Here is a 23506-nt window from a genome sequence, read left to right on the forward strand (position 1 = left end):
GCTCCAATCATCCTCTTCCTCATCCCCATCCCAATCCCCGTTCCTCATCCCATTCCCATCCCCACCCCAGGCCCCACAGAGACCCCCGGAGCAGGGCCGGAGACTGGGAATTCTTCTCCCAACTGCCATCCATCTTTCCCTGTTCCATTAGGGATACTGGGGACATGGGAAGGACAAGGACATCCATGTCCAGGGGCACAGAGTGAGCAAGAAGCACAACAGGAACAGCTGGAGGGTAGTGGGATCCTGGCATGGATAAATCACCCTCCTTCTCCTCCTCCTCCTCCCTTCTCAACCCCAAATGCACTGGGAGGGCCGGTTCTGAGCCTGACCCCCTTCCCATGGGAAAGCAGCAGGGTCAGGCCGGATAAATCCGTCTTTATTCCAAACCATGTTATCAAAACCGTTTAAAAAGCAGCTTAAAACCCAAAACCTGACAGTTGAGGGACCCCTAAATAAGCAGAGCCCTCAGGATGGGGAATGGGATTCCCTCTGCACCCCAAGCCGGCTGGGCTTGGACAACATCCCTGGTAAGCAGGGAATATGGGAGCTCTTCTCCCACATTCAGGGCTCGTGGGGGCTTTTGGGGTGAAGGCACTTGTGGCATGTGTGGCAAACCCCCAATTTTGGGGTGCTCCCAGAGGGATGGGGGGTTCCCAGGACCCCTGGGAGAACCAGGAAGCAAAGGAGGGGGCGTGGGGGGCTCAGCAGAGCAGGGGGACACATGCTTGGGATAACAGAGCCAAGCTTTGGGGATGCTGTAGGGGGGCTCAATCCTCCCGGTTCCGGGGCCCCCCAAACTTCTGGCGCCGCCGCAGCTCCTCCACCTTCCACTCCAGGCTCCGCACGGCTGCATCCAGCCGGCTGCTGGAATCCGGGGATGGCACCAGGCTGCTCATGAGGCTATAGAGCACCCACAGGCCCAGCAGCATTCCTGCCTGCACCGTGGGCCTCTCCTGGGAAGCAGCCACATGCAGGAAGGCTCCAAGGAAAAAGAAAAGCTTCATCCCACGGAGCAGCGGGAGCAGCAGCCTTTGAAGCCGGGATAGCACCCAGGATCCCACCAGGGCGGCCACTGCCCACAGAAGCACCCGCTGGACTTCTCTGGGAGCCAGTGCTCCTGCTCGGACCAGCCAGTGGCCTGGGAATGGGATCTGGGAGTCAGCGATGGGGGATGCACCAGGAATGGGGGCCAGAGCCATCCCACGGGGTGAATCCGCTCACCATTGATGCTGGAAGCAGACAGGAGATCCCCCAGGACACCACAGAGCGTGGTCAAGGCTGCTGAGATCCCAGAGGAAACAATCCAGAGGGTGGTGGAGAGGCTCTGCAGGGAAAGATGGGGATAAAGGAGTGGGAAAACGGGGTGTAGACCCCCCCACATCCCTGCACGAGGAATTCTAGGGACGGTTTGGGAATCAGGATCCCACCTCCGCCACCGTCCGCAGGGGCTGGGGTCCCACCCAGTTTTCCAGGGTGTCCCAAGTGGATATTCCCAGACGGAGCAGCATGTCATCGGAGGTGGTGGCATGTCCCTGGAATCCCTCCTGGCCATCCTTGGCTTCATCCCCTGCGGATCCCATGAGGAATGGGATCCACAGCAGCAGGGCCAGCAGGGCCCAATGCCCCACGGCACTCCCCATCCTGGAAACTGGGATCTGTGGGGAAAGGGAGAGGTGGGGGTGCTGGGAGGAGAAAATCCTGCTGGTTTTGGGGTTCCCTTGCTGGTTTTGGGGTCCTCCCAGCAGGAGAGGAGGTTGGAGGCCCCACAGCCCAGTTCCAAACTCCCCCTCAGTACAGGCCTGGGTGTCCCGGCTATTTTTGGGACAGACGAGAGTCAGCGGGACACAGCCAAGGGCACCAGGCCTGGCTGGGAAGGGGGGGCACGCCTTCCCAAAGTAGGGAGCGGGGTGCTCCGGGATAGAACACAGTCACCACTGCCCCCCCCAAGACCCCCCGCGTCCCGCACTTCTCTCCAATCCCCCCAGGGTCTCCCCAATTCCAGTGTGCCCTGCCCCACCCCGTTCCCTCCATTCCCCTGAGACCTCTGATCCCCCTGTGCCCACCCCCCGCCAGGGCCCTCCACCTTTCACGATCCCCAAAACCTCCCGAGTCTTCTCTGGATTTCCCCAGTGCCCACTGGATCCCCAAAGCCCTCTGTGCACACCCCACCCAGATTTCCGCGGTCTCCAGGATCCCTCTGATCTCCCCAGGATCTCCCCCAGGCCCCTCTGTACCCACCTCCCACTGTCCCCCACGCCCTCAGGATCCCCCCAGTCCCCCCGGGATCTCCCAAGAAACCCCCACCGCGGCTCCCTCACCCCGCCTATCCCCCCCTGGAGCTCCCCCCCACTCATTTCTTTCCACTTTTCCCGGATTTTCCCCCAATTTCCCCCAATTTTCCCCGAATTCCACCCCCCACCCCGGGGTCCCCCCCGACCCCCCCTCACCGGGGCTTCCCACGGCTCCGTCGCGGGGCACGCCGGGAGCTGTAGTCTCCGGGACCGCCGCGATGCATGCCGGGAACGCGGGCGCCATGGCAACAGCCGGAGGCGGGCGGCGGAGCGCGGTGCACGCCGGGAAGCGTCGTTCCCGCCGGCGGAGGGAGCGCGGGGGATGCCGGGAGCGCTTCCGGTTCCGGCGGCGGCTGTGGCGGCGCCCGCGTGAGCGCTCGGGAGCGGCGCGGGGGCCGCGCGCGCCAACCGGAACCGGAACCGGGTCTCCGGACCGGAAAGGAGAACCGGAAACAGCCTCGGAAGGGCAGCGGGGCCGTAACCGGAGTGCCGCGACCGCCCGGCCTCCGCCATGGCGCTCATCTGCTCCAGTGAGTGATGAGGAGAGAGAGCGGCTGCGGCGGGAGGGATGCGTTACCGAATGGGAGATCCCGGGTTTCGGGGCGGGGACAGCCGGGGTCACCGGGGGATCACCGGGTAGGGGGTTCCCAAACCACCGTTCCCTTCCCACCCTATCGTTGCCTTTCCCCCGCAGTTTCCAACGAGGTCCCGGAGCACCCGTGTGTGTCGCCGGTGTCCAACCACGTGTACGAGCGGCGGCTGATCGAGAAATACATCGCGGAGAACGGCACCGATCCTGTCAACAACCAGCCCCTGTCTGAGGAGCAGCTCATCGACATCAAAGGTACCGGGAGCGGGAACGGGCACGGAAACGCTTCTCCCGGGGTCGGGAGTGGGGTTTGCTGAGCTGGGGGTGAGACAGAGCCAGACTCGGCTGTGGAGGCTGGGAAAGAGAGGGGTAGAGGAGGGATGGTGAAATGGGAAGGGCAAGACACGGGAGTGCAGGGATCCATGGGGATCTCGAGGACAGGGATAACGTGTCCATCTCTCTTCCAGTCGCCCACCCAATCCGCCCCAAACCCCCCTCGGCCACCAGCATCCCGGCCATCCTGAAAGCCCTGCAGGACGAGTGGGTGAGTGCCGGGGGGACAGCCAGGGCTGGGCTCCCAGCATTCCCTGGCTGACTCCAGCGCTTCCCGGCAGGATGCCGTGATGCTGCACAGCTTCACGCTGCGGCAGCAGCTGCAGACCACGCGCCAGGAGCTGTCCCACGCCCTGTACCAGCACGATGCCGCCTGCAGGGTCATCGCCCGCCTCACCAAGGAGGTCACCGCTGCCAGAGAAGGTGACACTGACACGTGATATTCCTGGGAAGGGGCTCTGGGAAGTGCTTTATCCCGGTTTTCCTTTAAACCTGTGTTTTTGCAGCTCTGGCCACGCTGAAGCCTCAGGCCGGGCTCATCGTGCCCCAGGCGGTGCCATCAGCGCAGCCCAACGTGGCCGTGAGTCCCTGCTCCCCATCCCGGCCCTTTTCCCGCTCATTCCCAGCTCTTTTCCCACTCACTGCACCCAAATTCCCTCTCTGCATGTCCCTTCTCTCTGTGCCACGCAGGGCGCTGGCGAGGCCATGGATCTGGGAGAGCTGGCGGGAATGACCCCAGAGATCATCCAGAAGGTAAGGGCAGTGTTCCATGTGTTCCCCTCCCCATCTTGCCAGCACAGAATTCCCAGTCTGTGCCCACCCTCCTCTTGTTTTCCAGCTCCAAGACAAGGCGACGGTGCTGACCACGGAGCGTAAGAAGGTGAGTGGCCTTATCCAAGGATTTTGAGGGAGGTGGGATATGCCATGCTCCAGCAAAGGCTGATCTTTGTCCCTGTTTTTTCCAGAGGGGCAAGACAGTCCCGGAGGAGCTGGTGAAGCCAGAGGAGCTCAGCAAGTACCGGCAGGTGGCCTCACACGTGGTGAGTGCCAGGATGGGAAAGGACTGGGAAACTCCCACGTGCAGCTGGGAATTGCTTCTTGATTCCGTTTGGGAGTGTTTTGCTGCTTGTGGCATTAATTTGGGCTTCTCCTCCCTCACACAGGGGCTGCACAGTGCCAGCATCCCAGGAATTCTTGCCTTGGATCTGTGTCCTTCTGACACCAACAAGATCCTTACTGGTAAGGGGGATTTCCCACCTGGGAGTGGGTCTCTTCCTCTGTGTTTTTGGGACATAAGGCAGGTGGATTTGGTTGGCCTTACACTCCCATCCCAGCGCTTCCTGCTTGGCTTTCCAGGTGGAGCCGACAAAAACGTCATCGTGTTCGACAAGAGCTCAGAGCAGATCCTGGCCACACTCAAGGGCCACACCAAGAAAGTCACCAGCGTCGTCTTCCACCCATCCCAGGTGCGTCTGGCTCTTTCCTCACTTCCAGGATGCCTCAAATCTGGATATCAGCACCCTCCTCTGGTGGAATCTCCTGCTGGGAGGTCTTGGAGAGGTGAATTCTTCCTGTGTGAACCTTCTGGTGTTGTCCTTGCATAGGAGTTGGTGTTTTCGGCTTCTCCCGACGCCACCATCCGTATCTGGTCCGTTCCCAACGCCTCCTGTGTCCAGGTGGTCCGTGCCCACGAGGGCTCCGTGACTGGGCTCAGCCTCCACGCCACGGGTGATTACCTGCTCAGCTCCTCAGATGACCAGGTGAATCCCTCCCCATCCCACAGATCCCACCTTTGTTTCCCATCCCTTCTGTGTCCAATGCTCTTCCTCTCTCCCAGTACTGGGCTTTCTCAGATATCCAGACGGGCCGTGTCCTCACCAAGGTGACGGATGAGAGCTCTGGATGTGGTAAGCCTTGGAGTTGATGATCCCCGTATTCCCGTTGACATCCCTTGGCTCCTGGGGTTTATGGGAACTCCTTTGGAGGGGTCTTGGTAGCATTCCCAATCTTCCTGAGTCTTCCCAACCCTTCCAATCTCATCAGCCTTCTTGAGTGTTCTCAAGTCTCTGAATATTCCCAGCTCCCCGTATCTTCCCAACCCTCTGAGTCTCTCCAGCCCTCTTGGGAGTCTTCCCAGCCCTCTGAGTCTTCCCCCGGGGTCTGATTCTCCCGCTGTCTCCGCAGCTCTCACCTGTGCCCAGTTCCACCCGGACGGGCTCATTTTTGGGACGGGAACGATGGATTCCCAAATCAAGATCTGGGATCTGAAGGTAAGGGCTGATGGGAATGTGTGAGAACAGGCTTTTCGGGGGATCTGAGCTTGGTTTGGGTATCAGTCCAAGGAGCAGGACTTTGAGGAATGTTTTTGGAAGTTTCTCTAAAAATCCCAAGATTCCAGCACCAGAGCAGCTGCTGGTGACGCCGTGACCGCGCAGGTCGGTTGGGAACGATGCCACATCCCAGTGCTGATTCTCTCTGACCCTCTTGTCCCCAGGAACGCACCAACGTGGCCAACTTCCCGGGACATTCCGGCCCCATCACCAGCATCGCCTTTTCCGAGAACGGATACTACCTGGCCACGGCAGCCGACGACTCCTCGGTCAAGCTCTGGGATTTGAGGAAGCTCAAGAACTTCAAGACGTTGCAGCTGGATAACAACTTCGAGGTGTGTGATGTCCCTTTTTCCCCTCACGGTCTCTGCTCCAGGGGTTGTGGCATCCCAAAAAAGCCATTTGGAGCTTTTTCAGCACCTTGTGATTCTTCTCCACAGGTGAAATCACTGATTTTCGACCAGAGCGGGACCTATCTGGCGCTGGGTGGGACCGATGTCCAGATCTACATCTGCAAGCAGTGGACAGAGATCCTCCACTTCACAGGTGAGGGATTGTGGCATCATGGAAGTGGCTGGGGCAGGAATGAGACAAATCCACTCGGAATTGTGACCATGGACTGTTTTCCGTCCCCAGAGCACAGTGGTCTGACCACAGGAGTGGCCTTTGGCCACCATGCCAAGTTCATCGCTTCCACAGGCATGGATCGGAGCCTCAAGTTCTACAGCCTGTAGCCCTGGAAGCTGGGATTTTATGGGATTCAGGGTGGGAGGTGGGTGGGAATATCAAGGTGGGATTATCAAGCTCCCCTGTTGTAGCTGTTGGCACAAGGGAAGTCGGATATTGCCTTCCCCGTGCTTCGTGAATTTATTGTTTAGTTTTTTTCCCAATTCTGTGTGTTTTCCACCTTTAGATTGTTTTGTGCTTGTAACTGGTTTGACAGAAAATCCCAATCCCGGTGCTGGTGGAAGTTTGAGGCCGGGATGTGTGGGAAGGAGGGAGGGAAGGGAGGACTGTGCAGTTTTGTAAGCAGTTACTTAGTTTCAGTATGGAAATAAAGAATTATTCCCTGTCGTTCCAGCTGGAAAAGGCTCCTGTGAAGGGCTGGGGTATAGCAGGGTGGGATCTGGGGGGCTGTGGTGCTGCCAGTTGGGAATGGAGATGAGGGACCCTCTTTCCTCCCCTCCCAAGGACAAGCCACCCTTAGAGCTGTGCTCTGCACGAGTTTTATTTTTCCAGCTTTCCTGGAGACATCCAACGGCATCCAGGTAGAGTCTGGAGCTGTGAGGAGGAAGAGGGGGAGGAAATAACTTAGAGGGATGAAGGGGTGTTTGAGATGAAGGGGCTTTTAGGGAGCAGAAGGCACTCACCCCTCAGCCTCTATGCTGAGTTCCCTCTCTCTTGGGAACCTCAGGAAAGACAATGCATCCCTGGGATGTGACTGTCCCCATGCTGTCACCTGTCGTCCTGTCTCCCAGAGACCTCCGCACCCCTGTGGGGAACTGCAGGTTGGCTTGGGAAGGGGGGGACACGTGGAGGTCTTCCCGAATCCCTGGAGGCTCCCAGACTCACGTGAGGGCACTCCCAGCTGGCAGGAGGGCCGGCAGGGCTCAGGCTGGGCCAGGTGGCACACGGAAGCACTGCAGGAGATGTACACCTGGGGGCCACAGGAATGCCAGCATCACCTGGGGATCCCCAGAAAGGGTCCCCAAGCCTTGAGGAACCTCCCAAAAGCAGAGGGAGCTTCCCAACAGGAAGAGACCGTGGGCAGCCGGAATCAGGGACAGCGCTGGGGTAGATTTGGGGGTATTGGGATGAGGGATTCCCAACACTGGACATTCCCAACACAGGGATTCAGGGGGATCCCCCTCACCTCCCCCTCTAGCACAGCCATTCCAGGGGTCTCCACAAAGGCGAAGGTGGAGATGACAAAGCGCTGGTAGTGGCTCGGGAAGGGCAGCTCCGGAGAGGCTGGACCCATTGGAATCAGCCGTGTCCTGTAGTTGTCCCCTTGGAAGGGACACCTGTGTGGGAAACAAGGATGCTGTGTCAGCACAGTGACCTCCCCTCACTCCCATCTTCCCATCCTTTGTCACTCACCCCTCCACCAGGATGGGCCACTGGGGCTGGGATGTGGCGTGGGAGCCAGGGGAGGCCCAGCAGTGGTGCAGCACCAGCACCAAATTGGGATCTGTCTTCTGGAGCAGCCGGACTTCCACGTAAATGGGGTCCCGGAGCACCCTCACCAGGGGGAAATCACCCACAGGGTGGTAGGAGCTGTAGGATTCGTCTGTGGGAATGTTGGGAGGGGTTGAGCGGGATGGGGAGCGGGATGGGGAGCGGGATGGGGAGCACTCACCGGTGGCAATCCGCAGCTGGAGCCCCAGAGGGCCTGGCATGGCCAGGGGGGTGGCTGTGGGGGGCACGGCCACCTCCACTCCCAAGGGAAGGAGGTCGCTGGAGTTGTAGATGCACTGGGCCTTGAGACTGAGGAAATGAGGGAGAGAAAGGTGGGAGATTGCCAAATCCTCCGTCAGCCCCCTCAGCCCAAGTTATGGGGACACCACCACGGCCGTGGCAGGAGTGAGGGCTGGTTTGATCCAAGGGGGAATCCAGGCTCTCTGCCTGGATTTTTCCACCCTCTTCCCTTACATGTAGACACTGTCCCGAGTGATGGAGCCCCGGGGGGATCCCTGGACCTCGATGGTGGAGATCAGCTGGTTCTCATAGATCAGCCTGTCCTCAATCACCTGTGTAGGGAACACTGGAATGGGAAACATCCTAGGGAATACAGGGATCAGGATTTGAGGCAGGAGGCAGTGTGTAGGTGAGTTCTTTATCCTGAAGTTTTGGAGGGAGCATCCTGGAGGCATTTCTATCCTGAAGTGACCCCACCATGCCCACCTGGGGTTCTCCGGGGTTTTCCCGCCCTACCTGGACGGTGGTGCCGCAGTGGGTGACGGGGAAGCGGAACATGACGAAGGCCTCAGACACGTGGAGGGGCTCACATCCCGCCTGGCTGCTGGCCAGCTGCACGCTGTCCAGGTTGTATGGCGAGGACACCATTCCCCGTGGGACCACTAGGACAAAGTGTCCCTCCAGCAGGCACTGCACCGTGACTGTGATACCACAGAGAGGCTCCATCACCCTGAGCACCCTCTCCTGGTGCCGGGAAGGGATTTTGGGATGTGCCTCTGGGTGTCCTACCGGTATTCCCATAATAGCAGGGTGTGGTACGGTCCATGTCGTCGTAGCAGCATCCTGCCTGCAGACATCCATCCCGTCCCTGTGGAGCCACACACGGCATCCGGCCCAATGGCACCTGGCACTGCTCCCGTGTCAGCTGCATTCCTGGGGGGAAGCAGAGAGGAGACACAGCATGTCCCACCATGGCTTGGAAAAGCACCTGGAGGCTGTTTCTCTTTGTCCCAGCATCCCTCCACCCCATCTTCCTGCCTTACCTGCCCCTGCCGAAGGGTAGAAGAGCGCTGTGGGCTGCAGCAGGCTGGGCTGGGAGTGAATCCCAGGATGCAGCAATCCAGGCTGGGGCTGCAGCCCTGGGCGTCCCAGGCTTGGCTGGGGCTGAGCCTGGAGTCCAGGGCTGATGAAACCTGGCCAGGATGAGAGTCCTGGGTGCACAAAAGCTGGACTGGGATGGCCAGGATGGAGCAGCCCATTGTGGCCTTGGGACCCAGTTTGGGAGTTGGAGTGATAACTGGGACGAGATATTCCTGGCTGGTTTGCAGGCTGAGCTCCCGGGCGCAGGAATCCTGCTGGGGTCTGGGCACCAGTGGAGGTCAAGCCAGGTTGGTTGTGGGATACAAACCCTGGACGAGTCCCTGGTTGGTTTTGACCCCCAGGTTGGTTGTGGGATACAAACCCTGGATGAGTCCCTGGTTGGTTTTGACCCCCAGGACGGTTGTGGGACACAAACCCTGGACGAGTCCCTGGTTGGTTTTGACCCCCAGGATGGTTGTGGGATACAAACCCTGGACGAGTCCCTGGTTGGTTTTGACCCCCAGGATGGTTGTGGGATACAAACCCTGGACGAGTCCCTGGTTGGTTTTGACCCCCAGGATGGTTGTGGGATACAAACCCTGGACGAGTCCCTGGTTGGTTTTGACCCCCAGGATGAATTTGAGATACAAACCCTGGACGAGTCCCTGGTTGGTTTTGACCCCCAGGATGGTTGTGGGATACAAACCCGGGACGAGTCCCTGGTTGGTTTTGACCCCCAGGATGGTTTTGGGATACAGACCCTGGGCGAACCGCTGGTTGGTTTTGAGCCCCAGGATACACCATCCCAGGCTGGTTTTGGGATACAAAGCTGGGACGCAGGTGCCCTGGCTGGCTCTGACTCCCGGGATGCACCACACTGGGATAGTTTTGGGATACAAGCACTGGGTGAAGAATCCCTGGCTGGCTTTGTCCCCCGGGCTGGGGGGGCTGCACTCCCTGGTGGATGAGGTTTTCCTGGTTTTGGGAGACAGAATGAACCCCATCAGGCTGTGACAGAAGCCCCAAGTGAGCCGGATTGGAATGGTGCTGGATGCCAGGAAGCACTGAGCTGGGCGGGTAATGTCCCATGGTGTGAACCTGCTCCAAGCGATCTTGAGATGTGAGCTGGGATGCTGAAAGGGTAAGGGAGGACTCAGAGATCTGGTGCAGGCCAGTGTGGGAGATCATAACTCTGCTGTCCTGGCCCTGTTCCCATTTTCCGTCTGGGAGCATCTCAGAGTCACCTGGCTTGGGGCAGGTCATGTTGACCTCGTGGGAGGTGGCTGGGATCCCGCTGGACAGCAGCTCCTCCAGCTGCACCCGCAGGACGTAGCGGTTTTCCTGCAGGGAGACACGAGGGACAGTCACCCCCATCCTGCTGGAGGGCACCGTGGAGGGGACAGGAGCGTCACCTTGAACAGGACGTGGCAGCCCTTGTAGCCGGAGGAGAAGATGACAGAACCGTCCTCCCTGGAATTCAGCCAGTGGAGGCAGATGGAGCAGTTGGCCACGTCAAAGCGGGAGCCAAACTCATCTGAGGGGACACCATGGACACAGGGAAGTGACACATCCAGGTGCATGGAAACCTCCCAGGCATCAGCAACAGCTCATCCCAGCCATTGGGCTCATCCCATTGGGATACCGCCACCAGGGAACACTCCAGGTTTGGGGAGAATCCCAGAGAAATCCAGCACCCCAAAGGGATTCAGGGAGTTCCCCACTCACCCAGAACCTTGAAGCGGATGGTGCGGCCATGGGGCGGGAAGACCAGGAGCTGCATTCCCAACTCTCCACAGTCGTGGCGGTACTGCAGGAGTGCCAGGGTGGCTCTGGGCCACGGGAACAGGAGGAAGAGGAGCAGGAGGAAGTAGCAGCTCCGTCCCATGGTAGTAACACAGACAGAGCGCGGGGCTCTGCAGCGTGGATTTATACCCAGACGGCTGGCATGCGGGGGGGGATCAGGATCAGCTGATCCCGTGGGATGAGCTCTGCCCAGGGCTCCTCGCTCCTTTGCCACCGGTGACCTCAGTGCCCCAGCCCTGTGGTCACCTCCTGTGGCTGTGTCACGGTGACCAGGGACAAACCAAGCTTATCCCACACTTGGAGACTGTCCCAGTGAACAGGGAATGGAACTGGTGCCGGGCGGGATGCCCAGCTGGATCAAGTTATGCAGGGGGAAAGGAGAAGAAAGGTGTGTGCCCACTTCCCCAGAGCTGCTGGGGACAGCAGTGACATCTGGACACACCACTCCTGGAATAGCCATGGGACCAGGTGACACTGTGGCACTGCCCCAGCAGTGTCTGAGGGACTGGGAATCGGCCAGTTACCCCGAATTCCTGCTGCACCCTTCTAGCAGTGCAACAGGGAATCCAAAGTCCTCCATGTGCATTTCCTCTGCCTCCCTTTCCCCAGGCTCCCCTTCTGGGATTTATCTTCACTGCAGATTAAACCTCATCACCCCTCCCCAACCTGCCTGGAGTGCCGGTCACAGCCACTCCCTGTCCCATGCCCTGGGCGTGGGAATGGGGTCATGCCAGCTCCCAGGAGCACAGGGGTGCCAGTGGGAGGGTGTGAGGAGCTGGGGGCTGGATGTGATTCCCTCAAAACTCCTCAGGAAGTGAGGGCAGCTGCAGAGAGAGCAGTATGTCCAGAGGCACAGCTGGGCTGATACATGGCCAATATATGTTCTATACGTGCCCCATACGTGTCCTATGTATGTTTTGTGTATGTTCAATACATGCCTGAGCTGTCTGTCCTGAGTCCTATATATGTTCCATATGTATCCAATATACATCCTATATATACATCCAATATATATATCCGATATATACCAAATATTTATATTCCACATGTCCAGTATATATCCTATATCTGATGTATCTCCTACATCTGTGTCCAGTCTTTTTCCCACACATCATCCCCCAGGAGCACAGGCAGGAGCCACCAGTGACACTTTATTCCCTGCAGTGACAATCCTGGTGACCCCAACCCCTTTTCCTCACCCCTCACAGCTTCGAGGTGGCAACCGACCCCAGATGGAGCTCCAAGAATTGCAGGATCTCCTGCCAGGAATGTTCCTGGGCTCGGGCATGGGGCTGGGGCTCTCCTCCCCACGCCACTGGCCTGGGAGTACCGCGGATGCTGGAGCTGCTGCACAGCGGGGATCCGGGGGGCTCGATCAGGTGCCCGGCGCCGGGATAGGACAGGATCCGGCCGCTCTCCGGCGGCATCCGCGCCAGGGCCAGCTCAGCAAAGAGCTTGCTGTTGAAGCTGCGGTCGGCCTCTCCCACCACAAAGAGCACCTTTCCCCTGATCTTCTCCACCGGGATGGCTGAGGCGCGGCAGGCGGGATCCCGGGGGTCAGTGAAGATGGCCGAGTTGTCTATGGCTCCCACCTCGGTGAACAGGATGCGCTCGGTGCAGTAGGGAATGGCAGGGATGCGGAGCTCCTTATAGACCAGCGGGTTTCCATAAAGGAAGGTCGTACCGTTGATCCACACCGTGGCCACCACCTGGGGCAGGAAGGTGGCCATGGCCAAGGCCACCTCCGCACCTTTGGAGACGCCCACCACGCCCAGGCCGGGGCCTCGGACCTGAAGCAAGAGGAAATGGAGCCAGCTGGGATAACACACAGGGATAACAGATTTACTGGGACATCCCTGGGTGCCAGGACAAGGATGTCCTCATGGGATATCCCCAGTTGCCAGGACATCCCACTCACTGAGATATCCCCAGTACCTGGGACTTTCCTGGTGCTGGGCACAACCCTGGGACATTACCCCAGTCACCAGGATGTCCTGCTCACCAGGATGAGGATGTCCCCAGGACAATCCCAGGCCACCTGGATGTCCTGCTCACCAGGATGAGGATGTCCCCAGGACAATCCCAGGCCACCTGGATGTCTGGCTCACCAGGCTGTCCCCAATCCCCAGCACATCCTGGCTCACAGGTGCCTTCCTTCACGCTCCGGGATTCACCTTGGGATGCTGGAGGAGCAGCTCTGCCGCTTCCTCAAAATATTCCAGGTCCAGCTGGGCCAGGACTCGGGGCAGGTCATCGTAGGCGAAGAAGGCGAGGGCCAGCACGGCAAAGCCCTGGCTGGCCAGGAGCCCTGCCCGGAACTCGATCAGCCCCCCTGCACCCCCAAACATGTCGATGACCCCAGGGAAGGGGCCTGGACCTGTGGGAAGACAGGAAGAATGTCAGGGATAGGGAGCCACCTGTGCTGTCCTCCATCCCAGGGGCACAAGGTCCAGTATCCATGGGGTCCTGAGGCTGGGCATCCCAAGATCCTGAGGTCTGGTATCTCAAGGATCCCAAGGCTGGACTTCCAGAGACCCTAACTTTGGGAATCCCAGGGGTCCCAGGACTGGACAAAACCCCAGGAATTCTGTGGTTTAGCATCCCAGGAGTCCCAGTGTTGGTTCCCAGGGGTCCCGATGCTTGACATCCCCAGGATCCCAAGGTTCAGTATCCCAAGGGAATACTCTCTGGGTATCCCAGGGCTCCCAGGAACGAGCATCCTGCAAGCCCCAAGGTTTGATATCCCGGAATTCCCCGCTCCCCAGTGCTCACCAGGAGGCAGGAATAGGGCGCCACGGACCCTTCCCTCACGGATGGGCACCCGCTGCACTCCGGGGCCCACGTACCACCGCTCGGCCTCGCAGCATCCCAGCGGCTGCTCCCGGGGGTCCGTGCCCAAGCAGAGCCCATCCAACACTTCCAGCCGGACGCGGAAGGGGCTGCCGGCCACATCCCGCTTGACCAGCCGTCGGAAAAGGGTGTCGGGCTGCAGGAACCAGAAGAGCCCCATGGGCCAGACCCCAGAGTAGCTGCCCCCCAGGGCGGCATGGAGCCCGGGATCCACCTCTCCCGCTCCGTCAGCGCGGAAAAAGGCACGGGATTGGAAGCGCTCGCCCTGCTCGTCCTTCAGCCATGCCCGGAGGGTGACAAGTTGGGACGGGGACAGTCCCCGCACCCGGATCTGCACCGGCCGGTCGGCCAGCGAGGACTGCGGTGTCACTGTCACCTCCACCATGGCGCACCTGGGAATGGGAATTACCGAGTGTCCCACAGGGATTGCCACGCCCAGGAGGGGGCTGGCGGCAGGGGCCTGTCCCCAGGGATCCTCACGGGGGACCCCCAAGATAGGATTTGTGGTCCAGATAGTTCTGCTGGCATCCCTTCTTCCCTGTCCCTATCCCTCCTTCCCACGTCCCCATCCCCTCGTGGTCCCTGTCCCTTCTTTCCTTGTCCTTGTCCCCGCCTTCCCCGGTCCTTGTCCTCTCCTTCCCCGGTCCTTATTCACTCCCTTCCTGGTCCCCTCCGTTCCGTGATCCCCGTCCTCTGCTTCCCTGTTCCCATCCCCTCCTTTCCTCCTTCCCTTTTTCCCCACCCTCTGACCCCAGATCCCCGCTCCAAAACTCACCCGCCAGCCGGGACACCCCTTTGCTATCTATCTGCCAGCCCCGGCATTCCCAGCACCCACCGTCCCCTCTCCTCATCCTCCTCCCCACCCCGGAGCCGGAGCCGGAGCCGGGTGGGGATCCCGGGGCTCCGAGCCCCCAGTCCCGGCTGCTCCCCGCTCCCTCTGGGCGCAGCTCGGCAGGCCGGCAACAGGGATGCTGGCCCCAGTCCAGCCCTGGGAGGAGACACGCGGCTCTCCCACATCCGTCCCACCAGGAAATCGGCCTCCGAGCTTCTCCTCTTACCCCGCCGGGTAAAGCCTGGGCCGTGGGCTCTGCAGAGGGAGAGGATTCCTTGGAAATCATTAACCCGGGAATGGCGAGGGCAGAGCCCTCCTGCCCCGTGACCCCGTGCCCGGCTGGCACCGGCTGCACCGGGAATTCCTGCCAGCCCCCACTTTCCCTGTGGCACGCCCCCATTCTGGACATGGATGGGACACCCCATCCCAAGTCTGAGGGGCCCTCCCAAATTGTCACCCCAGGTTGAAGCTCCAGAGCTCCACATTCCCATCCCAGGGCTTCACACCGATTCCTGCAGTGCCATTTTCCACCCAGTGCACCCCTCTGTCCCCCCCATCCCAGCTCACAGCCACATCCTTCCCCAGGAATGCAGAAAGGGGTGTTCACACACCACGAAAAACCAGTAACATTAAGAAATCCACGTGGATTTCCCACTTCCAGCCCCCACCAACTTCCTGGCGTTGCGCCCCACAGGAGGGTGTGTGACACCGTGTCCCCTTCCTTGCTGACGAGTTCCAGGACTCATTCCCGACAGGAATTCCCTCTTTGGAGAAAGGGGAACTGCAAGGAAAGAGGGGCCGTGGCACACTCCAATCCTAGGAATGCCTTAGGGAAGGCCCCAGCTGGAGCCACCAGTCCCCAGAACCACCAGAGGTGAATCTGTCTCAGTTCCTATTCATTTTTATAAAGAAAAGGTAAATTTGGGAGAGCAAAGTTCTGTTCCAGCCTCTGGCACCGGCCACACCCTGATTCCACAGGGATTGAGGGATCCAGCAGCTGGTTCCTGTGGAATCCACCCCCTCAGCTCTGTCCTGCTGTTTGTCCAACACTGAGGGTCCTGGCAGCGATTCCTGCCTGGCAAGCTGAGGAAAAACCCCTGGAAAGGAGCAGGATCCATAGGAATCCTGGCTGCACGGCCAGGGCGCGGCAGTATCCCGATTCCCGCCTCATTCTGTGGCCGTGCTGCGCCTCACGGGCGTCTTCTGGAGCAGGGCCAGCGTATCCCGCTTTTCCACCCGCCTCAGCTGCTTCTTCTTGGCCCTCTTGAGCTTCAGGGGGTTCCGGATCTGGGAAATGGGAAAAAGAGAGGGGATTGATTTCATGGAATCATAGGATCCTGGAATGGTTTGGGTTGGAAGCGACCTTAAGGACGATCCAGTTCCACCCCTGGCCATGGGCAGGGACAACTTCCACTAGTGCAGGAAGCTGCAAGAGCAATTCCTGGAGCATTTCCAGGAATGGAACAGAGTTTCAGAATGAGGCAGGATGGGCATGGGTGGCTCCCAGCCTCTCACCACCAAGGATTCAGGATCTTGGCAGGGATTTATCCCAAAACTAACCCCATCCTCACCCACCCTGAGCTCCCAGGTCTCTTCCCAATGGAAAAGCCATGATTTTCCCACATGGATCCCCATCAGGGCTGCATTCTCCTTGCTCCACCCACCCCATTATCCCTCAGTTCTGCGGTTCCCAAGCCTGGAACACACTTCCAGCGTGCCTGGCTTTGCTGGGAATCTCCCAGTCCTCCCAGTATCCTCCAAGGATGGAGACAGGGAGAGGAACTGGAGCAAATCAGATGCTGATCCATGTGGGGCTGGAGGCTGTGGGGTGTTCCCAGTGCTGTTCCCAGCCGGCAGAGGGGACTCACCACTTGGACAATCTCGGCTTTCCGCTCGTTTTCCAGGCGCCGCTTCAGGTTTTCCTCCCGCCGCCGCTTCTTTTCCTGTGGGAGCAGCACCAGAACATTCCCTGCAGATCCCTTCCTCTGGGATTAAACCCAGACCAGCACCAATGCCCACCCAAGTGTGAAATCTGTCATTCCAGCAGCTTTTCCACCCCGGGTGAGGCTGGAATTGACCCAGGGATTTTATTCCGAGTCAGTGACTCGGAGCATGTGACCACCAGTGACTGGAGTTGGCACCAGGACAGGGAATTCTCCATCCCAGCTGCCCTTTTCCTGGGCTCTGCCACAGCTCTGATGCCCGGGAAGAGCACAGAGACATGGGATAGCACTTGGGAAAGACTGGAATTCTCCGGCTCCCAAATCCCGTTACCTCCTTCTCCCTCTGCTTTGCTTCCTCCAGCTGCCGTGCCAGATCCCGGACCAGCTTCTTCTCCTGCCTCTCCTTCATTTTCCGTGCCCAGGATGTGCGGAGCGCCTTGTCTTGGATCATGTGGGAGAACCTGGGTGGGCACACGGGAGCTGCTGGCTCCTCAAAAATCCCGGGATGCAGCCAGGGCCACTCCAGCTCCTTTCCAGAATTCCATGAGACTCCTCGGAGCATCCCACGGCATCCTCAGCTCCTCGGCATCCCCTCCAAGTCATCCCTGTCACCTCTGAATCCTTCCTAAAGCCTATGGAGACCCCCGGAACCCCCGCACAAGCCCCCTTGTCACCCCCGGTGACAATCCCGCCACCCTCAAAATTCCCCCAGACCTCATGACCCCCCAAACAGCCCTTCTGGATCCCAGGGTTCCCCCAAGAACTACCCCCCCCACCCCAATCACCCCTCCCTTCCCACCTCTTCTTCCCGGGATCCTTCCACACCCGTCCCGACTTGGGCTTGCCCCGCGGGATGGCTACCACCGCCTCCTGCCGCTTCTTGCCGCCTTTCCGCCGCCGCCGAGCCGCGGCTGGAGCCGAGGCGGCCCCGCTGGGCCTCTCGGGGGTCGCTCCCGGTCCCGATCCCGGGGTCCCCCCGTTCTCCCCCTCCATGATCCACGCGGCCCCGCGGCGTCGCACAGGGATGACGTCAGAGTCACGCTCCCCTGGAAGCGTGAAGCCAGAGAACTTCCCTGGCCGCCATTTTTGTATTGGGCAACATCCTCTGCGCGCGGCTGTGGCCGCCATCTTTGTGTCGGGTACGGCCGCCATCTTTGTGCCGGGCAGCACCGCCCACCACCGTGGCCGCCGGTACCGGGACCCCCCGAACTCCTCCAAACACACCCGGGCCGAACCCCCCCCGCACCCCGAGTAACCCCCAGAGACACGCGCGGGCTGGGCTGGGGGAGAGGCTTTTATTGGGGGCCGAACACGCTGAGGGCATCCCAGGTGAATCCGGTACCGGGGACCCCCCTCCGGGATGCGGCACCACGAGCGGGGCTTGGCCGTGGCTACAGCGCCTGGGAAAGGAGAAACAGGGAAATCCAGGGAAATCTCTGGGAGGCACGCAGGAACGCCCGTACTGGGGCGGCCCTTCGGAGGAGGGAAGGAGTGGATCAGCATTCCAGGGATTCCCAGGGATTCCCAGGGATTCCCAGGGATTCCCAGGGATTCCCAGGGATTCCCGCCTCTCTCACCAGCGGGCTGTATGTGTGCTGCCGGACCGTGTCGTATCCAAACGCCAGGACCGCCACGGCCACACAGAATTCCAGGAGGCCGAGGAGCACCATGGTGCAATCCAGCCCGTTGCTCAGGACCTGCAAGGAGGAGGAGAACGGGAATCCACCGGGATCCACCACCCGAACGGGACCTGGATCCTTGAGCACCCCACTCGGGAGGCTCCGGATTCCCCGGCGCAATCCCGGGTGTCCATACCTTGCTGTTCATGCTGAGGCACCATTCCGGGCGGATCTGGAAGGGCCCGGGTTTCCCGCAGCCGGGCATGTTCTGAATGATGGCCGTGCCATGGATCCCGGTGGCCACCAGCGTGCCCAGGACAACGCCCACATTGACCACACAGCAGGTCTTGACCTGCGGGAAGCACCCGGTGACATGGACCCCGGGAAGGGCTGCTTCCCACATGGATTGTTCAACTGGGATCAAAGACCTCCTGGAGAAGCTGCCCGGTTTTGTCCCACTCATCCCACAGTGATTCCAAAGGCCGTGAGGGTCTCCTGGAGCTTTTATCCCCCTTATCCCACAGTGACCCCAACCCCCATCCTGTGCTCCATGTGGGAGAGCTCGGCACTTCCCGAGGGGGAGACTGGCCTGTGGATCCTGTGGGGTGAATCCAGGCTGTGGAGCGGTGGCAGCTGCTGGAAGGGACGTAAGGAATGGGAGGACACGTTGTCCCTCCCAGCCTGGATCTTACCAGCACAGGGCTGTCTCTCCTTTCACTTTCCACCAGCAGCGAGCCCGAGACCAGGAGCTACTTGGAACAGCGGGAATTGATGTCAGCAGGAAGGCACCCCTCCTCCCTGCCACCCCATCCTGGTGTCCCTCCAGCTGGGAATTATGGTTCAGGGATACACAAACACCCCAGAATGTGCATGTGGGGGCGTGGGGTGTCAGTGGAGACCTGGTGACCCTGGGATATTGTCCCCAGTCCCCCAGGATTCCCTGAGATTCCTATGTCCTCATCCCAACTTACCAGGATCCCCAGCCAGAAGAGGATCCCGCTGGCCACAGGGAGGGAAGGGTTCTTGTGCTCCGACATTGTCAGGATGACCCCGAAGCAGATGTGGACAATTCCGCTGAAGATGTGGATGGTCTAGGGAGGGGTGAGGGAGAGGAATCCCAATCCCATTGCTGTGAGACGCATCCCACCCCAATCCCACAGCCCAGTCCTGGGAAGGGTCTGGGAGAGGCACCTGTCCCAGTGTCCCCTCCACCCAGACAGGGAGAACCTCCAGCAGGACAATTCCTGCAGATCCCCAATCCCTGCTGGGCCCCTCGAAGGCCATGTCTCACCCCCAACACCTTTGGCTGAGCCTTCCGGAAGCCTCGCGTTTGGAATGACGTCTGTGCAGGTGCCTGGGAGCCTGAGGCCAGCTGGGCCGCCCGCGGATCCGTGGCTGGGATCACCTCCGTGATGATCCTCACGCTGCCGGCATCAGTCACCGTGGTGGCCGCCATGGCCTGGAAATGAGCCTGGGAAGATGAAGGAATTCCCAGGTGCCTTCCTCCTCCTCCTCTTCCTCCTCGCCGTGGTCCCGTTACTGTCCGAAATCCCCGGGAGGTGCCGGCTAGGCAGGGACACGCTCCCGCTGCCCTTTGCTCCCTGCAGGAAGCTCGCTCATGGAATTCTCGTCAGGCCCCTCTTGCTCAACGAGGCAGCTTTGCCAATGGAGTGTCCCAAAATCCTGCATGGGAAGAGGGAGGGAGCGACAGGGAGCCCTTCCCCGGGCTCGGCAGCCTTGGGAAGGGTTGGATGCTTTTCCCTCAGGATGCTCCAAGACCCCCTTTACCAGCATCGAGCAAGTCCTTTCATCCCAAATTGTGGATGCTTTGCTTGGGAATCACTCCTGCAATTAGCTTGGTTCCTAACCAGGTGTTCATAACCTAACCCTGCCCACTTCCTAGGAAAAACTCGGATTGAAACAGGAAATTTTATAAACCCTGTTATAAAGGAAGCTCCTTCATTGCCATATTTGGGAATTCTCCCTCCTCTATTCCAGTGGATTTTTCCCCAGTGAGGACACACAGGAGGGATTCTGCGTTCCCTGACAATCTCCATCAGGAGCCAGAGGGAAAGGAGATGCTGTTATTTGTGATGGGAAATGGGAGCTCAGGCTGGGAATGGAGGCACCACACATGGCAAGGGGATCCCGAGGGATTTGAAGGCCCCTTCCTGCCTCCATCCCTCCCTCCTCCCAGAAAAACAGCCATGCCCTTTTCTCCAGGAGCATTGGGATACCCCAGGGCACCTGGAGGACGCCTCAGGTTTCCTGGATGTCTGATATGTGCAGGGTAGGAATTTCTTGGCAGAACGGGAATTTTTAGGTCCAGGATTTGGGCATCGCCCCAACACCTCTGTCTCTGCCTGGGAAAGTACAGGACCCTCCAGCTGACGATTTCGGGAGCGGGTGGAGCAACTTTTGGAAGTTCTTTCCTTCCCTGTGGCTCTAGAGGGAGCTGTGAGGCCGCGTTTGGAACCAGACGAAGCTTCTTCCAGAGCTCGGGAGAGGCTTCCAGCCCTGGAACCGGCTTGGAACAACCTGGGCTAGTGGGAGGTGTGCCTGCCCATGGCAGTGGGGTGGAACTGGATGATCCTTAAGGTTCCTTCCACCCCAAACCATTCCAGGATTCTGCACCCTCTCAAAGCTCCCACACACCAGGGAATGGGACACTCCCTCCAAACCAGCCTAAAACATATCCCAAAAAAGAGCTGGAAGAACAGACCTGGAAAGCAAAGAGCAGCAACTCACGTCTCCATCCTGGCTCCAATGGCATTCCTCCATCCCACCCATGACCTTCCTCCATCCCGCATCCCTGATGGAAGCATACACTTGGCCTTGTAAAGGGCTGCATCTGGCAGCACAGCTTTCCAGGAAAAACATGGACATGGATGTGATTCAGCCTCTTCATCACATTCCTGATGCCTCAGAGCCTTTAATTCCTGCTGGTGCCTTATTCCTCTCAACAGTCCAATCCTAACAATCCCAGGGATCTCGTTCCAGCCCCGGGAAGGAACACTTGAGCCCCCGTGGAAATTCTGGGATCCCCTCTTTAGCCTTTAGGCAGCCGGGGTATCCTCCACCATTATCCACGGCTCACATTCCCAGCCAAAACCACCCTACACGGTGGATTTCCTCCCAAATCCGCCCTTCCAGATTCCTACAGCATTCCTGAAGTTCCAGCCTTGCAGCCAGAAAGAGCCGTGACTGCCCTCAGCCCCCCAAACCCCACTTTCTGAGCGAGTTACCCATGGAAAAAGCGCTTTCCCCCTTCCTAAATTAACCCAGGTCCAGCTGGGGATGGCAGGAGCCCAAGGTAGGATGTTGGGATTTGTTTTGGAAGCGGATTCCAGAGGAGGTGAAGCTTTGAAGCAGATGCAGGGAAGCAGCAAGGCCGGGCGGTGGAGCTTTCCAACCTTTTCTTTACAGGAACTTTTGGCTTTGTAGATATATACAACACATTCCTTGGATTTTAATGTTCATTTTCCTATTTTCTAGGACAAGTTTTGGATGGGGAAAGCCTGGCTGGATGCTCTGGGGGGATCAGTAAGACCCTCCTACATTCCCTCCCACCAACACAGGACAAAATTTATGAGCCTGGTGGAACTGAAATTCTTTTTCCAACCCCAAAATCCATGAGGTTTTTTCCAAAGAAAATAGATTACAATGGAGAAAAGCTCTCCACAGAAACTTGCTACTTCCTGGGACAAACTTTATATCCCCATAAAAATACCAAAAGTCAACATTTTGCTTTGCTTCCAGGTGTTTCTGCTTCCCACAGGGCTCTTTCCATACTGATTCCAGAAGGAAAGTCATGTTTTCTGGGAGAGGTTTCGGGTTTTTTTGCTTTAAACATCCCAGTGTCCATCCTGGATTATGGAATCTGGAGCTGGGAGCAGGCAGGAGGTTGAGGGGGCAGTGCTGCCTGCTGGAGCGATCCATACCTGGCATTTGGGACATGGTGACATTGCTCCCAAACCCTGTTCCAGATGTGTCCATCAACCCCTGCACGTGACATTCCAGCCTTTGATCTGCTCATTCCCAGGAAAACTGAGGCTGCAGAAAAATTCCAGTATTTCTCCAAGGCTTTACTGGCATTGACTTCCACTGGCAATCCTGGAATGGGACCTTAAACACTTCCAGGGATGTGGCAGCCACAACTCCCCTGGGAAATCTATTCCAGCACCTCACCACCCTTACAGGGAAGAATTTCTTCCCAATATCCCATCTAAACCCAACCCCTGGCAGGGGGAAGCCATTCCCCCTTGTCCTGGAACTCTAGGCTCTTTTCTAAAGTATCTCTCCAGCTCTCTTGGGGCATCTTCAGGTGCTGGAAGAGTCTCCAAAGAACCATCTCTTCCCAAGGGGAAGAGCCATTGGGACACCCCAGTTCATTCCACAGCTTCCCCTTCCTCCTCCTCCTCCTCCAAGGGTTTTGGTTTTCCTCGAGGGTCATCACCAGCAGGGACACAAAACTCTGTGGTCCCTGTTACCTGCCATTCCCAGTTCCTGGATGTCCCCACTCCCCCTCCCAGGGCTGAAAATTCCCAACCAAAAAAAAGATGTACTAAAACCTCCCACATTTCCATAGGGCCTTCAACACTTATTCCAGTATTTTCAGGGAAAGCCACCTCTGAACACTGGGATACTCTGGGAAAACAGACCCTGATGCCAGTGGAAGAGGAGGAAGCCTCCTTCCCAGGAAACCGCCACACTGGGAAAACACAGAGCTTGGATGGGAGGTGGGATGGCTTTGTGGTGGTCCCCATGGAGCTGGGAGAGGCCGGGATGCTCCAGAGCCGCAGGTGAGGAGCTGGAGCCGTAATGGGTTGTGGCCACGGGATGAGCAAAGACAGCCTGTTCATCCTGCTCCCAAAATCCCTGGGGCTTTTCCTACTGATCAGGCTCATTATTTTTTCAGAGCCGGGAACAGAAATAACTGACAGGGAGTGAATAATCCATGAGGCTTTGGCTGAGCAGCCAGAGCATTGTCAGGGAGTGTAGAAAGGAGAAGGAAAACACTTAAGTCACCCCAAAACCAAAAGGAATGTTGAAGGTGGAGGTCACCGGTCCCACTCTGGCACTGGAGGGGAAATTTGGGATGGATACTGACCCCAGAAATCTTCCCACAAGGCACTGGGAACTCACCAGGATGTTCCCACCCCCTGGAAAATCGGCACTGGGATCTCTTTCCTCACCTCCATCCCACCTTTCTATTTCCATGAGCTTGGGATGCTCCTTAAATAACTTGATGCCACTGGATGCTCATCACCCCCTCGTTAAATCCACCAGCATTCCCACAGATGCAGGCTATTTAAGGGTGGACCCATAAATGAACTTGTCAGGAGCTGACAAACCTGGTCCTGTTCAAAATGATCCCAGAGTCCTTTTGCTTCCCTGAAAATAGAAATTTTTTAG

The 23506-nt window shown here is 58.7% G+C and overlaps 6 protein-coding genes across 16 annotated transcripts; 1 reads left to right on the plus strand and 5 right to left on the minus strand.

Moving 5' to 3' along the window:
- Positions 1 to 358: 358 nt before the first annotated feature.
- TMEM109 (transmembrane protein 109) lies at positions 359 to 2553 on the minus strand. Of its 2 annotated transcripts, none has more exons than XM_086895646.1 (4): positions 2451 to 2553; positions 1431 to 1658; positions 1225 to 1327; positions 359 to 1141 (listed from the first exon to the last, which is right to left on the minus strand). In XM_086895646.1, exons 2-4 carry the CDS (start codon positions 1641 to 1643, stop codon positions 771 to 773), a joined length of 687 nt encoding a protein of 228 aa, XP_086751772.1. In that variant the 5' UTR covers positions 1644 to 1658; positions 2451 to 2553; the 3' UTR covers positions 359 to 770. The 2 variants fall into 2 exon arrangements, with proteins under 2 accessions (XP_086751772.1, XP_086751771.1); XM_086895645.1 differs by lacking the exon at positions 2451 to 2553 and adding an exon at positions 2173 to 2251.
- PRPF19 (pre-mRNA processing factor 19) lies at positions 2545 to 6620 on the plus strand. The gene is made up of 16 exons (XM_086895638.1): positions 2545 to 2824; positions 2989 to 3138; positions 3351 to 3427; positions 3498 to 3639; positions 3723 to 3796; positions 3907 to 3969; positions 4055 to 4096; positions 4182 to 4256; positions 4380 to 4455; positions 4573 to 4682; positions 4821 to 4976; positions 5054 to 5123; positions 5401 to 5486; positions 5711 to 5881; positions 5987 to 6092; positions 6183 to 6620. The coding sequence occupies exons 1-16, from the start codon at positions 2806 to 2808 to the stop codon at positions 6278 to 6280; spliced, it is 1515 nt and encodes a 504-aa protein (XP_086751764.1). The 5' UTR covers positions 2545 to 2805; the 3' UTR covers positions 6281 to 6620.
- Positions 6621 to 6756: 136 nt separating this feature from the next.
- On the minus strand, positions 6757 to 11387 carry ZP1 (zona pellucida glycoprotein 1). 2 transcript variants are annotated; one of them, XM_023928709.2, is made up of 13 exons: positions 10770 to 11387; positions 10457 to 10578; positions 10289 to 10385; positions 9008 to 10177; positions 8754 to 8897; positions 8481 to 8665; positions 8199 to 8296; positions 7906 to 8033; positions 7647 to 7836; positions 7420 to 7570; positions 7119 to 7203; positions 6917 to 7038; positions 6757 to 6827 (listed from the first exon to the last, which is right to left on the minus strand). In XM_023928709.2, the coding sequence occupies exons 1-12, from the start codon at positions 10927 to 10929 to the stop codon at positions 6920 to 6922; spliced, it is 2649 nt and encodes an 882-aa protein (XP_023784477.2). In that variant the 5' UTR covers positions 10930 to 11387; the 3' UTR covers positions 6757 to 6827; positions 6917 to 6919. The 2 variants fall into 2 exon arrangements, with proteins under 2 accessions (XP_023784477.2, XP_023784476.2); XM_023928708.2 differs by having other exon boundaries at positions 9008 to 10385; positions 10770 to 11107.
- Positions 11388 to 11978: 591 nt separating this feature from the next.
- On the minus strand, positions 11979 to 14876 carry LOC111930612 (acyl-coenzyme A amino acid N-acyltransferase 2-like). Of its 4 annotated transcripts, none has more exons than XM_023928712.2 (4): positions 14756 to 14876; positions 13620 to 14089; positions 13022 to 13224; positions 11979 to 12637 (listed from the first exon to the last, which is right to left on the minus strand). In XM_023928712.2, exons 2-4 carry the CDS (start codon positions 14080 to 14082, stop codon positions 12050 to 12052), a joined length of 1254 nt encoding a protein of 417 aa, XP_023784480.2. In that variant the 5' UTR covers positions 14083 to 14089; positions 14756 to 14876; the 3' UTR covers positions 11979 to 12049. The 4 variants fall into 4 exon arrangements, with proteins under 4 accessions (XP_023784480.2, XP_086751765.1, XP_086751766.1 ...); XM_086895639.1 differs by lacking the exon at positions 14756 to 14876 and adding an exon at positions 14533 to 14733; XM_086895640.1 differs by lacking the exon at positions 14756 to 14876 and adding an exon at positions 14561 to 14716.
- Positions 14877 to 15414: 538 nt separating this feature from the next.
- CCDC86 (coiled-coil domain containing 86) lies at positions 15415 to 17507 on the minus strand. The gene is made up of 4 exons (XM_086895647.1): positions 17272 to 17507; positions 16804 to 16933; positions 16398 to 16472; positions 15415 to 15816 (listed from the first exon to the last, which is right to left on the minus strand). Exons 1-4 carry the CDS (start codon positions 17463 to 17465, stop codon positions 15697 to 15699), a joined length of 519 nt encoding a protein of 172 aa, XP_086751773.1. The 5' UTR covers positions 17466 to 17507; the 3' UTR covers positions 15415 to 15696.
- Positions 17508 to 17748: 241 nt separating this feature from the next.
- LOC111930614 (membrane-spanning 4-domains subfamily A member 15) lies at positions 17749 to 23344 on the minus strand. Of its 6 annotated transcripts, XM_023928714.2 has the most exons (7): positions 23237 to 23303; positions 19383 to 19774; positions 19063 to 19182; positions 18784 to 18840; positions 18288 to 18443; positions 18050 to 18169; positions 17749 to 17872 (listed from the first exon to the last, which is right to left on the minus strand). In XM_023928714.2, exons 2-7 carry the CDS (start codon positions 19545 to 19547, stop codon positions 17864 to 17866), a joined length of 627 nt encoding a protein of 208 aa, XP_023784482.1. In that variant the 5' UTR covers positions 19548 to 19774; positions 23237 to 23303; the 3' UTR covers positions 17749 to 17863. The 6 variants fall into 6 exon arrangements, with proteins under 6 accessions (XP_023784482.1, XP_023784484.1, XP_086751769.1 ...); XM_086895643.1 differs by lacking the exon at positions 17749 to 17872 and having other exon boundaries at positions 17886 to 18169; positions 19392 to 19774; positions 23287 to 23344; XM_086895642.1 differs by lacking the exon at positions 17749 to 17872 and having other exon boundaries at positions 17886 to 18169; positions 23287 to 23317.
- Between the last annotated feature and the right edge of the window lie 162 nt (positions 23345 to 23506).

Source organism: Cyanistes caeruleus, chromosome 6 (assembly GCF_971803275.1).
Source record: "Cyanistes caeruleus chromosome 6, bCyaCae1.hap1.1, whole genome shotgun sequence".
Classification (NCBI taxonomy): domain Eukaryota; kingdom Metazoa; phylum Chordata; class Aves; order Passeriformes; family Paridae; genus Cyanistes; species Cyanistes caeruleus.